Source organism: Pygocentrus nattereri, chromosome 9 (genome assembly GCF_015220715.1).
Source record: "Pygocentrus nattereri isolate fPygNat1 chromosome 9, fPygNat1.pri, whole genome shotgun sequence".
Taxonomy (NCBI): Eukaryota; Metazoa; Chordata; class Actinopteri; order Characiformes; family Serrasalmidae; genus Pygocentrus; species Pygocentrus nattereri.
The window spans coordinates 23646807-23665461 of NC_051219.1; the positions used below are offsets into that span (position 1 = coordinate 23646807).

The 18655-nt window shown below is 37.1% G+C and overlaps 1 protein-coding gene across 2 annotated transcripts in view; it reads right to left on the reverse strand.

Moving 5' to 3' along the window:
* mitfb (melanocyte inducing transcription factor b) overlaps positions 1 to 16166 on the reverse strand; it is a 55651-nt gene extending 39485 nt beyond the window's left edge. Inside the window, exon 1 of one of the 2 annotated variants that reach the window (XM_017715607.2) lies at positions 15944 to 16166. In XM_017715607.2, coding sequence (XP_017571096.2) covers positions 15944 to 16047 — 104 coding nt within the window. In that variant the 5' untranslated portion in view covers positions 16048 to 16166. Of the gene's footprint in view, positions 1 to 5250; positions 5364 to 15943 lie in introns of those variants that run through there. The other variant, XM_017715609.2, reaches the window with a different exon arrangement.
* Positions 16167 to 18655: the final 2489 nt, after the last annotated feature.

An 18655-nucleotide genomic window follows, 5' to 3' on the forward strand; every position in this document is an offset into this window, starting at 1 on the left:
GCTGAATCTAAACATGACTCAAATAGAACTTAGTCTGGAAATGTGAAGCAGCTAGCAGTTCTCAAAAACAGCACATGATGCCATGTTCTAAAGAGATTCAAATACACATGTAAAGTCACTGAAATCTTCCAGTCTGGAAATAGTTATAAAGCCATTACTAAACAGTGGGACTCCAGCAAACCAAAGTGAGTCGTTATCCACAAATGGAGAAAACTTGAAAGCTTCCCAGGAGTGGCCGGCCTACCAAAATTTCACCAAGAGCGTTTCACCGGGAGGCCTCACTCACCCCTGTAAAGGTCAATGTACTCGATTCCGCGATAAGAAAGACGCTGAGAGAATATGGCCGTGGGAGAGCTGCAAGGCGACTTTATGACTCCTTAAAGCAGCTGGTTCTTCATACGCAATGAGTTTCCCACAGCATTGCCAATGCAAGGAAAACAGCTGCTGCCGATTTGAAGCTATCCGATTGAAGCTATAGACAAAGAGGTGATCCACCTTTACAGCTAACGAGTGAGGAATAAGAGCAAACAGATAAAAGTGCAGGGCAGCAAAACGTATGATGGTTCTTTACACTGTTAGAAATAAAGGTTCTGTGCAGGTACATTTTCATTTATTAAGATACACACAATTTTAAGCTTTAAGGTCCAACTGTGTATGAATTCCACCATATTTTAAAAAACATCTGCATATTCGATTGTCAAGATTTTAAAAAACGTCATTCAGAGTGGTTTGGTTGGAAATGCTGCTGTGGTGACAGGAACCAGGGGTTGCCATGACTACAACACAAATATAGACATTTTATTTGCTATTCAAAACCACCAGTGAACCTACAGGTGTCTTCTGAGTCTTATATGGAATGTCGATGATGGCACAACGGTCGGACATCTGAAAAAATCAGGAAGTATGTTGACTATTTCATTTAACAGCTTTCTGTGAGGGAGCTTTTAGAGGTGAATGTCGGGTTCTTATCACCACCACAGCGAACAATTCTGACTCTTTACTCTAGTTTCTCTACAACAGAGCATTTCACACCAAACCATTCTGAATGAGTCTATTCAAATCTGAACCATTTATGTAAAAGTTTCGATAAATCGGTGGAATTCCCTTTTAAATAAGCTTTTCCAGAAGAAAAGTAGATATTTGTAGCTTTTCATAACCTGATGTTTCGAAGCAGAGCAATAAAATAAAAAGCCTGGAGACGTGGCGTGTATGTGGAGTCAGTACAACTTAGAAAATATTATTTCAGTGGATTATGCTGCAGTTATGTGTCCTGACAAAAGGTAGTAAGTTGACAAGAGGGGCACAGTAATGACAGTTTAGTACCTTAATACTGAGAGTGTAGAGAGTCCTGAATGTGATGGCGGCTCAAGTTCTATTTTGGTTAAAATGCTACCCACTAAGATCTTTTGAGAACTTTTAAGGCTGTGACTAGATAGACAGTCGCCTCCAGAATGAAACACTCTACTTCACTCTAAAAAAGATGGTTCTATCAAAAGATAGAACCTTTCGCATGATTAAAGGGTTCTGTACATCATGAAAGGGTTCTTCAGATTGATGGAAAATGTGCATGAATGTGCTATAGATGGTTCTTTATAGAACCTTTTTGAAAAGCTTGACATCGTAACAATAAAAGAACCCTTTTTGGTGTTATATAGAACCATTTTAAAAATCATTCTATTTAGATCCATCTATTGCACAGCTCCATCAATCTGAAGAGAGGTTCTTTGAATGTTCATGGCTCTATATAGAACCAGTATCCTTACTAAAGAACCCTTGAAGAACCACCTTTTTAAGAGTCTTGTTCATTCACTGTACTCTCTCCCTCTCTCTTTTCTCTCTCTCTCTTACCTCTTTCTAGCCCCCTCTCTCCCACTCTCTCACCTACCCATTCCCCTCTCTATCTCTGTCCCTCTTACTCTCTCTCTTTCTCACTGCCTCTATCTTTTCTCTTTCTACCCCTCTCGCTTCTTTGTTTCTCTCCTTTCTATCTCTCACACTTCTTGTCGCGCTCTAGATTCTTTGTTCTCTTTTCTCTCACCTCTTTTAGCACTTGCTCATATTTTCTTTCAGCCACTCACTCTCCTCCTTCTTTTCTTTCTCTTTTCTCTCTTTCTTTCTCTCTCTCCTCTTTGTACCTCTCCCTGTCCTTTCTCTCTCCTTCTATCTCTCACACTCTCTACTCTCTCTGTCGTTCCCTAGCTCTCCTGCTTCAACCTCTCTTTTTGTCTCTCTCTCTCTCTCTCTCTCTCTCTCTCTCTCTATCTCTGTTTGTAAACAGTGGTGTTAATTACTGTAGAGGGTGAAAAGCTCTCTGATCCTCTCTCACCCTTTCGCCACTACAGCTCACTCGCTCATTTGACGAGGTTGAGATCATATCTCCTGAGATAAACCAGAAGATTAGCGAACGACTTACAGAGTTTACATAAAACAACCCAAACTCGCCACTGATCACCAAAAACAGTAGCTGAGCGCACTACATGTAACCACATTTACTCAGTTCCATTTACTTTAGTACAATTCTGAACGTTTACTTTTAGTAATTTAGTCATTTTTGAATGTTAATACTTTTACCTCTATTCAAGGATATTCAGGGAGGGAAAAGTCATGTTCAAGTGATATTTCCAGGTGTTCATGAAATGATGGAATGCTGGTCCGGCTCAGATTTTGAAAGCTAGGCAAATGTTTTTACAGGGAAATTTGTATATTGCAGATTTATAATGTTTTAAAGCATGTGCACAAATCAAGCCCAGCCCACATCCTGTTCAGCCAATGGAAAACCTCAGTGCCGCAGGCCCCACCCACCTAGTCTCCATGGTAACGCATTATGCAGTGGCCTGTCCCTGTATTAGACAAGTAAGAGCAGTGAAGAAACTCTGAGATCTAGAATAAATCACTCACTCAAGCATTGGTATCAGCAACTAAACTCATTTTAAACCGTACGCAATAAATTAGCAATTAACGTCAGCAATTAAGCCACATGTATTTTAAATAATTACATGCTTTTTCACATGAACTAGTTTTCATGAGATCACATTTTTAGCATCAAAGCTACAAGGCTAGCTAATAAGTACACACACACACACACACACACACACACTTCCTAAGCCGCTTATCCCTCTGGGTCGGGGGGCTGTACTGGAGCCTATCCCAGCGGTCATTGGGCGGAAGACACGAAACACCCTGGACAGGTCGCCAGTAATCGAAGCTTATATTAGCATCAGTTACAGCTAACTTGCTAACTGCATGCCCTTATAGAAAAGTCCCCTATGTTTCACATGCGAAATGCAAAAAAAACACATCATGTTTTTTCACATCTGAACTCATTTCTTACATGAACACTTCTTCTTTACATGTGATAACATTTAAAGTGAATGTGCAGAAACCATGTGTATTTTTTCAGATGTGAAATTCATGTGAATTTTTTTGTTAGAGTGTCTGCGTTATACAGCTCAGCCATACTATCTGTAGACAAGCAGATTCACAAAGTAGCAGAATAAAATAGCATAGCTACTGCTACTGTTTTTAGCTTTATGCTAACGTACGGTAGTCCATATTTCTAGATAACAGTGAGCCATACAGTGTCAGAAACCACATAGTCAAGTCTATTAGAGACACTGACACCTTCACACATCCAAGTGTTTCCACTAATTGCTTGCGTAAAAGCTTTTATTACTTGTTAGCTACATTCGCCACGTAGCTCCAGTGCTACAGACTAAAGAAGCAAACATCAGACACCAAACACAACTTGGCAGCTCGACAACACATGGGGTAAAAAAAGTGGGGAACTATGTAAATCTGATTTGCAGCCATGCTAAAGCTTTAATATTGGTTAGTTTTATTGAGTCGAGTCCTAATAATCTAACAGTGAGTGTGCTTATTGTATGTACAGCGAGGCTGGGAAAGAGCTGCTCATTCAATCTGAACTTGTCGTCTCCTATTTCTATAATTAGGTTTTATTCATTTGCCCTTGGCCTGTGTGCTGTGGCAGAACTCCCTTTAGAACTGTTTTTCAGGACTGGACAATATAAGAAAAGCCACTAAAATGACCACACTGCTATAGCGCAGCCGATTTTATCACATGCCGCTGTAAAGTTTGGACCATTTCCACTGGTTCACAGCAATAATCTAATTCAGATATGAATCAAGTGCATGTTAAACTGACCACACATTATCCTGAGTCTGGATCAGCCAAAAAGATACTTAACATACTGAACATTATTACCAGCGGAAGACATGAAAATTCAGCACTCAGTACAATACACAGTAATGAACAGGCAGCACGGAAATACAAGGAATTATATTACCCCAACAATGATGCTGCAGTTAGCATATAATGGCTAAAAAGCACATGAATATAATGAAAATATAGAAATATAAAATAAAATTCTAGAAATTTAGAAGCACAACTTAAAACTGCTTAAAACAACTTACTAAAAGTACAACTTTAAACTATACTCTTTACAACTTTACAACTCAGTACAACTTTTTTACTATACTCTTAAAAAGACGGTTCTTCAAGGATTCTTTAGTAAAAGCAGTGGTTCTATTTAGAACCATAAATTCCATATAGATATGAATATTCCATATTCATGCTTAGATGGTGAAATTTTTTATCAGATTCATGGAAAATGTGCTGTATATAGCTTTGCATAGCACCAAAAAGGGTTCTGTCAAGCTTTTAACAGTAGAAGCCTTTTTCGAAAAGGTTCTATACAGAACCATAAAAAACATTCTCCGTCAGTCTGAAGAACCATTCTCTGTGCAAAGCAGCATGAAATTGTTTTATATAGAATTCAAGGTTTACAAACAAAACCATGAAGAATCATCTTTTTAAAGTGCATATACATTGAATGTATTTATGTGTTGTAATACAGTAATACAGAATAATTAGCCTAAAATTACAACACAATAATACACAGAAAACAGATGAAATACACAGACATAATACATTAGCACTGTTACAGTAAATGTTTGTATTATAAAGTATTTACAATGTTTTCTTCCTTGTACTGCAGTAGTACACAGCAAAATAGTATTATTAGTATTATTATAGTATTATTGATAGTATTATAATAGTATTATTATTAGACATTTTATCAATATTGTTACATAATGTTTATTATATCTCTGCATTTTAAATGTATTTCTGTACTTTACCAAACTAAATTACAACACACAAGTGTTGTAATACCTAGTAATATGTTAAAAAAGCTGGATAAGAACATTTTCTACAACAGAAGACACTCTTACCTTGTTACGTTTGTCATTTGCTGTAACGTTTTAAAGTTCAAGTCCACATTGGTGGTGTTTTAAAGGCATGAGTGATGCTGCTGTGACTCAGCCTCTTTTCTTTCCCCCCTCTCTCTGTTCTTATCAGCTGTGAACAAACCAAACCCTCTGAATCTCTCTGAATGAGGCAGCTGGGAGAGACGCTTGGGTGTGAAAGCACGTCATTCGCTTTTCTCTTTTTTCCCTCCGAGTTACAGCACTTCTTTTTTAGTACATTTGCAGAAGAAAAGGTGGATCAGAGTGAGATAACAGCGCTAAATTCAGCCGCGGTGAGAATGCGTCACTAAAACATCACTTTATTTTCTTTTTTAAAAGATTCATATCTAACAGAACAGAATAATAGTCGGGAATAATGACACCACAAACACTTTCAGAAACAATAAGGAACATGCTCTACTGTGAATCTCACACACCTTCAGTAGCGATTATATAAAATCAGTCACTCAAACACCTTCCACCTCCTTTTTTGGTAATTTTTCACTTTTTTCCCACTTTTTACTATTTGAAACTCAGTTTCATGATGCTTAGAAAAAAATCTTGCAATGCTAAAATTAAGAATTTTTTTCTTCTACTGTAATGTTACCATTTGGAGATCAATCCATCAATCAATCAGTCATTTACATACTTTACTTCCCTCCACTTTACTCTTTTTTACTTTCCTCCACTTTACCTTACTGTACTTTAATCTACTTTACTTTACTGTACCTTACTTTCTTCCACCTTTCTGTACATTACTTTCCTCCACTTTACCTTACTTTTCTCTTCTTTACTTTCCTCCACTTTACTTTCGTCCACTGTACTTTACCTTACTTTACTCCTGTTTACTTTTCACCATTTTTCTCTACTTTACTTTCCTCTACTCTACTTCCCTCTGCTTTACTTTCCTCCACTTTATTTTCCTTCACTTTGCTCTACTTTACTTTCCTCCATTTTGCTCCACTTTACTTCTCCACTTTATTTTCCTCAGCTTGGCCATTTTTGGTCATAAACTATTCTGGCTAAGTGAACACAGTAACCACAGCAGCACATTTCCAGTATTTTCTAGTTTCTACTTTCTTATAAAAATAAATAAAATAAGTTGATGTCATGATAGGCTGCTATTCAATCAGCTACTTTGTTACTCTACTTATTCTGCAGTTGCCTTACGCTGTTTGTTGTGGATTACAGGTTCTCTAAGTTTGTCTTTTATATGGTCCATGCAGTTCAGTGCTGCAGAGATACTGATACAACTCAGAAAAGAATACCATTATGAATTTATCATGATCGTCATATCGCCCAGCTCATACTGGTGATAACCTGTTGTCATTTAATGTTGGGAATGTTTGATTAGTGATTTTGTAACTGAACTATTGCTTTAAGGAAACAGGAACAGTGAAATGTGACTCAGTAGACATGCTGATGGAAGCCTAAAAATACAACCCCCACCACCCCCCCACGCCCGAGTAGCTTGCACAAATCACCCTGTTCACCACAGTCTTCCTAACGAGCAGAAAGTTCATGACTGCGACACCTCATTGCTGATTACTGATTACTAAGCGATTACTGAAAACCAGTACCCAGCATGCACTGCTTTCTGTTGTACTCGGAACGATCAGAAATGATCTTAGCACGTTGGATTAGAGCAGAGAGACCAGTAGCAGGATATCAACCTATTCACCCAGATTAGGACTCATTACAGACCAGGTCTAGTATGTTTATGGCTGTGCATTCGCAAGCCTGGCAATACGAAACATATCAAGACACAGGGGTTACGATTCAATGTATTGCTATATATTGTGATACTGTAAGCAGGCGATGTACTGCGATTTTCACATCTAATTTTAGAAAAACTATCATAGTATAACAACTTCTTATTTAACAACTTCTACTTATAAGTATCTTCAAAATAGTCATTTTCCAGGAGAGAGAAAAAACATTCTTTACTTTTAATGCAAGTCAATGTGAAAATATTTTATTCCAAGAAATTTTAGAGCATTTTAAAGCAGTCCATTCAACATGAAATTCTTTACACATCGTAAAGGACAGCCAATGTGTTTAAATGATACAGAAAACACAAAAATCTACAAAAATTGAGATATTTCTTTGGATAATGGCAATATGCATAAATCTGAGTAAAGGGAAAACACTAGGGGTGCTCACGCTACTTGTTAACATTGGAGTGGAGTCCAGTGGCAAAAGCAAAACATAATATTGTTATACTGAAGTGTACAGATATTTATGTAGACTTCAAATTATGTTCATTAAAGAGGACATGAAAGTAGACACTTTGGTTTTTATATGTCTACAGTCTACAGGGAGGTAAATGAACTGCAGGCAGTGAATGAAACAAGTGTTACTTGAGAAAACCAAGGCATGATAATCACGAGTGTAAACAGTGTTGTATGGCACAGCAGAGGATGCTGGACCTTGGTTGCATAAGCCAGTACAGACACCTGTGGCTGCCCTTCACTCTCAGGCAGTGTCCAGATCACTCTGGTAACTCTGCCGAGAAGTAGCACACCCAAGAACGACCCTCACATTATTAGAAACACCCACCTTGTCCTTCCACTCACTGGTCACTTTGATAGAAACACCCACCTTGTCCTTCCACTCACTGGTCACTTTGATAGAAACACCCACCTTGTCCTTCCACTCACTGGTCACTTTGATAGAAACACCCACATTGTCCTTCCACTCACTGGCCACTTTATTAGAAACACTCACCTTGTACTTCCATTACCTGGCCGCTTTATTAGAAACACTCACCTTGCACTTACACTAACTGTACATCAGCAAATGATCTACAGTCTCTATCTGTACACCAGCAAGGTGGAGCTTCAAAGGAGGGGTTTCTGAAAAAGTGGCCAGGAAGTGTAAACTCCTGAAAAATATAAGGAGAAAATATCTAGACACTATTGCATCAGCTCATTTAACAGACAACTCACTGCTCTGTGGAATCTTCCATGAAGTAGTAAAATGCCACTGGCATTAGTTTGACATAACAATGACACTTGTAACATATTATCGTCAAAAATGATGAAGTATAATCTCAGTTTTGCTTTTGCCTTTGGCCACAGTGCTGCAATCAACTGCAAGACCTGAGCTCTTGGCTCTCCAGCGTAGTGCCTGAATACTGTACAGGAGGGAAATTTTTAACCTTTCACCCACAGAGTACTGTGTGTAGCATGTACAGTATAATGCATATATGTAGTATATATAGTACATAGTATAATGTAACAGAGCTCAGTGTGTAGAGTGTATATGAGCAGTGTATAGTAAATAGAGTATAGAATAACTACAGAATAGTTAGTTCCAACACCAGAATCTGATTGGTTAAGAAGTGCTCGGTACATTCAGCTTCATCTGGAAAACAGTACAAAAGCTGAGCTCAAGCTGATTGACACAGTTTATTGAAACTCAAAAGGGTACTACTTTTTGGTGGAAGGATCTGGTGAAATTAAATCACATCTGATGCAATTTTCAAGGCTTCTTTTTGTACTTTTTATTTATTTTCAGAACTGACATAACACACTCCCTCTCTTTTTATTGTACAAGCAAACAGTACAATATAAACTACTGTGTGTGGTATATGGAATAGAGAGAAGTATGTGGTATTTATTTAGTATAGACAGTATAATGTATTGCAGGAGTTCTCAACCATTACCACTTCAAGGTCCCTTGTTTGTCTCTATTAAGCATGAAGGCCACAAAAAAACAAAACAACAAATAAAATCAACAGAACGGCAGCAAATTCAGTGGAATGTTTCTACAACACAATTCCTTTTTGTAGAGTTGCACGGGGGCAGCTGAAACATCAGGGGGATATTTTGGTTTTAAAGTCAAGCAGCTGCCTCGTATTAATTCTGTTTACAGTTTGGAAACATTTTGTAGTTATTTTATATAGTTAAGTCAATTCTTTTTATTTTTATGACAAAGTGCCATTGCAGGCCCAGTATGAACCACTGGCAACCCCTCATTGGCCTAAGGACCACCAGAGGGTGTTTCAAGGCTCAATGTGGTCCACGGCCCAGTGGTTAAGAAAATATGGAGTATGGTATTATGTTATGTATAGAATACCATACAATATATAGAGCATTATTTTATACACAGTATGGTTTATAGTATATAGAGTAGTATACATTATATTATGTACAGTATAGTGTATAATTTATAAAGTAGTACATATTTAATATAGTGTATGATGTGTAGTATACAGAGTTGTATGTAGTTTAGTATTATTATTATTATTATGCTGAGAAAAGCATATGCCATTAAGGATAGTATGGTATAGTCTATACAGTACAGTATACAGCACATAGAATGTTCTACATTATATTACACAGAACATGGTGTGTATTATACATTATACATTATCTTCAATGTCTCCAGTGCATTAAAGCTAATTTGGACAGAGACTGTGTTTGGCACTCCTTTCATGAATATTAATATATTAAGCAAATTTCAATTACTCAAAAACAATTCTCTAAACTCTATTATGCAATACATGAAGAGAAAGACCATCTCCCTCACAGCAAAAACCCTACTTCAATCAGGGCTGTTCACACTGATAACTGCTATTCACTCTATTTATTTACTTCACATAATAATATTAACAATAACAACAACAACAACAACAACAACAATAATAATAATAATAACAAAAAATGCAGAACTGTAACTTACAGTATATAATAATGCTCACCAGGCTATAAATGTCATAGTGTCAGGAGTGTACAAGCTTACTCTACACTCAAAAAGATGGTTCTTCAAGGGAATGGTTCTATTTAAAACCATGCGCTCTATATGGAGCCACTTCATGCTTATACTACCTTCCCATGGTTCTAAATAGAAGCACTCCCTTTGCTAAAGAACCCTTGAAGGCCCTTCTTTTAGTTTACTGTGTACTGATGTTCAATGTACAGTGAAATAAACACTGTAGGAGGTTCAGTGGACATTGCCTGTCAAAAGTTTGGGGACGCCCCGGTCAATAACAACATATTAAATAAACAACTGTATAGATCTTGTGAACAACTGAAAAAACAAATGATCTTCACCCAGATTTCCTGAAGGTCATGAAAACACTCTTATTCTCGCACTGTTTTTTTTTAATTATTATTTATTTTTAGTTATAGTTTGATATTTTGAGGTCACGTTAAAAGTCCAAATTATAGGCCATAAAAATGACTAATTAAAAAATACATAGTTTAAGTAAATTGTTATCATGATCTTAATGTGTCCATTGTTGTGATTATTTCATTCTGTGTTTATTTCATTCTATATTCTTCATATTTTAATATTAAACTGTTTCATGTTTCTATTTACTGTTTATTATTACCATGTTCATTAAACAAACACTTTTTACATGGTTTTGATGATTTACTTAATTTGTGTATTTTTATGTACGACAGGTGCCATATAAACTATATACATTCATTAATATTATTACTATTATTAGCATTTGCTAAGTCCATGCTAAAACACTCACTTGAGTTAACCTCAGATGTGTTCTTTGCTTACATGATTAAAAGCCCATTTTATCTAATGCTTAAAAATGATTAAAGAAATAATAAAAGTGATTTTCTAAGGATTACAGGAGCTAAAAGAAATCTCAAACATGACACAGGCCTTTTACACTAATAATCAACAGTAAAAATCAGAAAAAATGTGAAGATGGAAAATGTCTGAAGAGCAGTATGTATTTATTTCGCACACAACCAAACATGCTCTCTCTCCATCTCTGAAGTTCAGGCTTCTGCACTAAACTTTCTCAACAGTCTTCATTTACACCTCATAGTGTCTACAGCTCCCTGACTGGCTACGCTAAATAAAGCTCAGCTAACGTCTGCCAGCAACGCGCCACTTCTCTCTACTCCAGTAAACCAGACTACGAAAGGAGCAGACACATTACATGTTTATTTATAAGACTGAAACTTTTCAAACTGCAAAAAAACACAGCAGTGTTTGCACAATTAATGTATACACTCACCAGGCACTTTATTAGGAACCCCTGCACGCCTGAGCAGTCACCTAATCAGCCAATCATGCGGCAGCAGTTCAATGTATACAATCATGCAGATTCACACAGCAGCTGCAGGTAATGTTCACATCAACCATCAGAATGTAGGAAAGTGTGATCTCTGTGATTTTGAACATGGTGTGATTGTTGGTGCCATACGGGCTGCTTTGAGTGTTTCTATAACTGCTGATCTGCTGGGATTTTCACACACAGCATCTCCAGAGTTACCCAGAATAAAACAATTAAGAAAAAACATCTAGTGAATGGCAGTTCTGCTGGGCTGGACCCGAATATTTGACTGTTCAGAAATTTGTTCTTTTCGGTTTTTAATTTGGGGATTTCGTTTTTGGGGTTTTTAAATGTGGGCTATAAATAAAGGCAAACTACAAACCACTGTAACCTCTTCTCTATGCCAGAAAACCCACCACAACCCCACATTCAGGCTCTTCAACATGAAAGTCCTTGTAGAAATTAACCTAAAACAATACAACATAAACGTATTTCCGATTTAAAGAACTGAATTAGTTACAAGCAGCAGCACATTCCTATACTATATTTATACTTCTTCATCTCACTGTAAAAAAGGAAGAAATATATTCCGTCTCACCTTGGGCACTAACATGGTGCACGTATTCTCAGCGCAGCTGCAAAAAGCCTCCCGCCTTACTGGACCCTTACTTGGGCCAAGATACTGCCCTTCATACCTCGAGTTAGACCACTTCCATAAAGCGCTGGCCAACTCTTTTATCCCCTAGCCCACTAAGAACAGCTAGCATGGCCGCTGGAAGGAGTAAAGTCACGCTGTGAGTGCCACAACACACTGCAAGGAAAGCAGCTAGCCTTGAGATTTGGGTTTTACAGCAGATAAAGCTGTAGATGTACTTTCAACACAGGCATCTGAATGACTTTCTCAGTCAGGCTATTTGGGATTGTCCTACAGTTCTGTGGACAGAAGCGCATTGTTATCATAGTACCATAGGCATATCATAATACCGCAGTTCACATGTGCATGTACCGAGCCACAGGGGGTGTACCAAACAGTTTCACAACAGACTGTGTACCAGTGCATCCCTATAATCCTTCTGCCAGCACTCCAGGCTAGTGGAGGTGGTGTAATAGGGTGGGGAATGTTTTAATACCAATCAGTCATCGCTTGAATACCAGAGCCTATCTAAGTATTGTTGCTGACCATGTTCATCCCTTCATAGTCACATTTTACCATCTTCTAATGACTATTTCTAGCATGATAATGCACCATGTAACAAAGCAAAAGTCTCAAACTGGTTTCATGAACATGACAGTGAGGTTAGTGTTTATCAGTGGCCTTAGAAAGTCACTGGATCTGAATCCAGTAGAACATCTTTGGGATGTGTTAGAATGGGAGAGTCAAAGCATGAAAGTGCACCTGAAAAATCTGCAGGAACTGCATAATTGAGATCATGTCAACACAGACCAGAGTATCAAAAGAATGTTTCCAACATCTTGTGGAATCCATGCCATGAAGAATTGAGGCTGACTTGAAAGCAAAGTGTTAGTATTAGTGTAGGGTTCCTAGTCAAGTGCTCTATCAGTGTACATGCTACAACTGTGCTATGTTATGCTAGCCACAACAAAGCAGCTAATGGCTAATGCTTCCTCTTTGTGTGCCTTTCAAGCATGTCAGTATCTTTTTTAACGCCGTGCGAAATTGAAAATACATGTTTATTTTCTTCTTTTAGCTTCCAGTTACATATTTTCCGCCTCAGAGTTCAGCAATTCAAAACAATGCAGCAGACAAAAATATCATTCAGCAGTGCCCAGAATTAGTAACGATGTAATGAAATCTCAGTAATGAAGAAATTAGCTTAGAATTATGAATTAGGTTATGACTGCAAGACTGCATAGGAAGAGAAATAGCTGAAATCAGTTCCAGTCAGTTTAACAAACCCAAACAGCAGCCGAGTGTCTAACACACTGGCAGGCTAACTGATAGCTAAACAGTACGCAGTCTGTCGTACAATCCAGCACGGCGAAGCCGAGCCCAGTGTTGCGGTCAGTGAAATAAACATCTGTAGTGTCACTACGTTTAGCAAATGCTGGGGTCAAGTTATTAATTCTGGACTGAGAGATTTAACATAAATGTGAACTGATACCACTTTCCTATCCAATACGGCTGCCTGCTGATACTAAGTAATGAAACCGTTACTAACTGTACCATACCTAACTCACCCATAGGTGACAATAAATTCTGATATCTAAAGTAAAATCAGTGCCCTATCTCATATATATATATATATATATATATATATATATATATATATATATATATATATACATACACACACACACACACACACACACACACATATATATATATATATATATATATACTTGAAGGTAACTTTCTAACTGACAGCACAGCAGATGGAATTACTGTAATCGGCGCAATAACATTCACAAAATAGTCCCTATAATTTTGGACATTTATCTCTATATGATCCTTTATCATTGTTACTCATAAAAACGATACATAACAGCATAACAAATACAGCCACCATGACCACCACTGTAAAGAAATCTCTGTCTCTACAATGAACCATTTCAAACCAAACCACTCTGAATCACTCTTACATCTCAATTACTGAATTATGCAAAAAATATAGGTGTGTAGGGGTGAAGTAGAAGTTAAGGAGACTTTAAGGGGTGGACAGGGGCCAGTAAAGGTCAAGGTCAAGACCAAAACAAGTCCAGACTAATTCCTTGTGTGTCATGCCAGCACACGTGCCATGAATGTGCCACAAAGTCCAATCTAACTCCTGTTTATCACTGCAAGCTAACACTATTTTCCAAAATTGAGGAACTGAAAAACAGAACTGAAGCTTTTCTCAGTCATGACTGTTCTCAGTTTTTAACCATCCGTGACATTTGTACACATTTGCAGGCCCTAAAGGGATTTCAGGGATTTTCTGGCATTTTATTTACAACTAATAAACACTTTCACTTTACAAAACCTTCTTTTTGTCTTTTCATAGTGACTCAGCTATCAGTCCTGAGTGCCTTTCACCACTGAAACAGAAGCTAAAAGGACTGTTTTTTAAAAATGAAATTAAAAACTTTTTTGTATTCAGGCAACTTAAAGGGAATTCTTTTGGAATTTGAAGTGTGCATTATTAAAGTCTCAAAAAGTTCAGTCTAAAAACAGACCAGTTTAAACTTTATTTTTATTTACATCAGTGATTTCAAACATTGTATATGTATGTATATGAAGGTGGCTTAGTAAACAATCATAATAAACATAAAATTGAAAACAATAAAGGTTTCCACGTAAGACTCACGTGAGGCCGTTCCACCTGGCTGGTTTGTACATTAGATGCTTAAAAAAACTTTTTACAGTATACATATGAGCAAATATTAAACATTGACATGGCGACACCCCCTCAGGCATTACATAACTTATATTACCACAGATAATAAAGAAGAACAAACACTTCAGTCATTTTAATTAGAAATGGCAGGGCACACACAATAAAGCTACACTCTAAATAAGAAGGTTCGTCAAGGGTTCTTTGGTAAAGAAAATAGTTCTATATAGAACCATAAACACAAAAAGCAATGTGCATGCTGAAATGGTTCTGTTCATGTAACATGGTTCTTCAGATTGATGGAGAATGTGCTGTATATATATATATATATATATATATATATATATATATAAATAACCATTTTCCAAAAGGTGCTATATAGGACCATAAATAACACATTCTCTCTTAATCTGACGAACAATTTCAAAGAACTATTTAAGCATACAAATGGTTTAATAACAATGTGTGTTTGACTGGCATGTGCATAATTTGTGTTTTTGTGGTGGTGTGGGGGGGGGTTTGGAAGCAAAGCCATTATATATTTTTGCCAATATAATGACTATAATAAATAGTTATTTATATTTTAAGTTGTATAATAATTTTGTTATATACAATATAAGGTTTTTCAAGCATCTTTCTTATTTCTTCCACATAATTCCTAATTAACTGAAAAATACTAAAACAGCTACATAACTACACTGTAAAAATATGCTTCAAAAGATAAAGTAAATGAAAATATTATTCATTTACACATTTACATCATTTTACATTTAAAAAGAAACCGATAACATAGTAACAATTTGGGATGTATTCAATCATGTATCAGACATAAATGTATCAAATATATTGATCATATCATACATATGTGATCAATATATTTCCAATATGTGATATATACATCTTCACACAACTTCACCCTGTCTTCTTCTCTGTTGTCTTGTATGTTTTCCTGTTTGTCTTCTGGTGGTCTGTGTACAACTGTAAGCACCTTTGGGCTCTTGAAAAGCCCTATATAAGTTTCATGTATTATTATAATGATCATTATGATTATTATTATTATATTACTGGATGTATGCCTGAGCCTTTATGAGGAATATGTGTACATGTGGCCATATATTAGATTTCTCTATGGGAGAAGCAGGACAGCAGTGGCATCAACAACAACAACAGCAGCAACAAAAAAAAACCAAAAGTATCGCGAACCTCGCCGATTAGTACCGAACCGCAGGTATCGCGATTTTCCGCTATATTGTCTAGAACCGCTGATTTGCGTCTGCTGTCAAAAAGAGTGGAGAAGAATCAGGAGGGATTCACTGACCTGCTTTTCAGAGGCTGGCTCTTCAGCTCGTAGTAGGTCTTTGGCTCATCCTGAAAGTCCTCACCCACTTCAAAATCCGGTACAATCCCAGATTCGGACTGCATGTTTCACTCGCAGCTGTTTTTACCGCGTTAAAAATTGACCATACGGCAATTTAAACTCCTGCTCTCAGACTCTCGGAGTGCCAGCCGCTGTGATGTCAGCCCTCCACTCCTCTCTGAGCTTCTTTCACACTGTTCACACATCTGTAGTTCTCTGAGGCTCGGGCAGAAACCGCAGCGGACAGAGGCGCGCGCGTTGAAAAACTACAACTCCCGTGATGCACCTCCGGCTGGGTTGTTGTATCTGACGGTGTCAGCATGTTTTTTTATTGGCCGTCGCAAGAGAGGGGAATTCAGCCTGCCTCCATTTGCACGTTTACAGACTGCGCATAATCTGCGTGTTTGTTTCGAGTTTGGGTTAAAATGTTAATCTGTGGAGTTTTAAAGACGTTTTTTTAACTTTTAACGCGTTTAAACATGTTTAAAAACAAATTAGCTGTTGTGGGCACTGGCTTGTACGGTGTCCCTAAAGTTTTTTTAAATAAATCATGGCCGCAAATTTAAAATGTTTCAGTGATATTTATACTGAGGCCATACATTACTTTTTGGGGCCATAAATTAAGATAATGAGGCCACAAATTAATAGACTGCGGGCATAAATTACTATATTAAGGCCGCTAGCTAGTTACTTTATTGAGGCCACATATTATTATTTTGAAGCTGCAAATTCATGTACATGTAAGCCCACAATTTAATATTTTGAGGCCACGTGTTATTATATTAATAGCAATTTAATATATTGTGGCCACACGTTACTACTAATCCTCAAACTGCTTTATTGAGGCCACGAATCTCTATATTAATGCCAGCCGTTCATATATTGAGACTACGTGTTACTAAATTGAGGCCACAAATGAATATTTTATGGTCATGAGTTGTAAAAAACGTAACTCGTAGCCTCAGTGTATTAATTCGTGGCCTTGCCTTTTTAAAAATAATCACCGTGTCACCTTACAGGCTCCATATATTAAACTTTTTTCCTTACGTTTTTATCCGTGTTCTGTTCTGTCTCTAAGTGCTGACGCGTAGCGGCCACTAGGTGTCAGTATAAATCCATGCACACGCGCGCGCTGGACTCCACCTTGAGGATGTGAAAGATCCTGATAAATATTTGCTCGTTACAAGCTTAGCAGGTTTATCTTCATCAGCTGATCCTGAATTATCCTAAAGTCTGAGGAGCACGTGGCCCAATGCCCTGTTTTTAATATAAGCTAATTTACGCACAAATATATAAACAGTTTCTGAGCATTTAGGAGCCGCAGCAGATGTTATTTTAATATTAGGAAGAAAAAATGAATAATGCAATCATGTTAATTACAAATGCAAATAAAATAAACAACAATAAACTGTACACAGAGAAAATAAACCACCAAATGACTTAAGTAATAAATACTATTTAAATCAATTACAGTGTGTATTTAAGTGGTGTGTGCATAATTTGTGCTTTAAGTGTAAAAGTGAATAAATAATAATACATAATACAACTAGTAATAATGATACATATTATACAATCAGGCTTGCCCTTTATAGTCAAACAGATACATAACAGAGACAGTCAAATACATACTTAAATAAGTTTTTTCCAGACACCACTTTCTTTACATTTAATCATTTGTGAAATACAGTGCATGTCAATGAGTGAATGTTTTATGTTTTTTTCAGTGAACTGATAATTATCCTGACATTCTCACATACAGACCACAGAACACTGCAGACCTTCACACCAGACTGAGAGAGAGAGAAAGAGAGGGGGGAGAGAGGGAGAGGAAGAGATGGAGAGAGAGGAGGGGGTTGAGATAGAATGAGAGAAAGTAAAAGTGGGTGAGATAGAGAGAGAAAGATAGACAGAGAGAGAGAGGGAGAGGAAGAAAGGGAAAAAGAGAGGAAGAGAAAGAGAGTAAGAGGGTGTGGGTTAGATAGACATTCAGACAGAGAGAGAGAAAGAACTATTTACAGTACTTTGCATTTTATTTTACTTTTACTATTTACAGTCATTACCAGACAAAACATTGATTAAATTCAAGTTATTGAATGAGATGGATATGAGAAATTGGAATGAGAAATTTGTGAGAAGGTTAGATCTCAGATAATCCACTTGCATGATGACGGAGAAGAAGTCAGAGTGAGAGTTTCCAAAACTGGAGTTTAAAAACTGATTAAAAGCTACAGAGAAATTGAGCCTCCTAACAACCACCTGGAAGACCTGGTAGACACCAAATTTGCCCCCATCAGATAAAACAGCACTTAAAGCTTTCACCTTTAAAAGAGAGGAGAAAATCAAGCTGCTTCAGATCTGAAAACATCCACAGGTGTCTCTGTCCATCCATCCACTGTGAGAAGACGACTCAGTGCGGTGGGTCTGAAAGGATGTGTAGCTGTTAAGAAGAACCTCACTGAGAAAAGGAGTCTAGACCTCAACATCACTGAATGTGTTTGATTAATTCAGAAAACAATCAACCAACTTATAAGTCTGAGCTTTGGAGGCATGTCTGCAGATTCCTTGAACAAATGAAAGTGAGTCTTCTGAAAAGAAAGGAAGCTGTATTAAAGCTAAAGAGTGACTCACTGAACACTCAAACAGCTGAAACTAGATTGAGCTGTTGGGGATTTG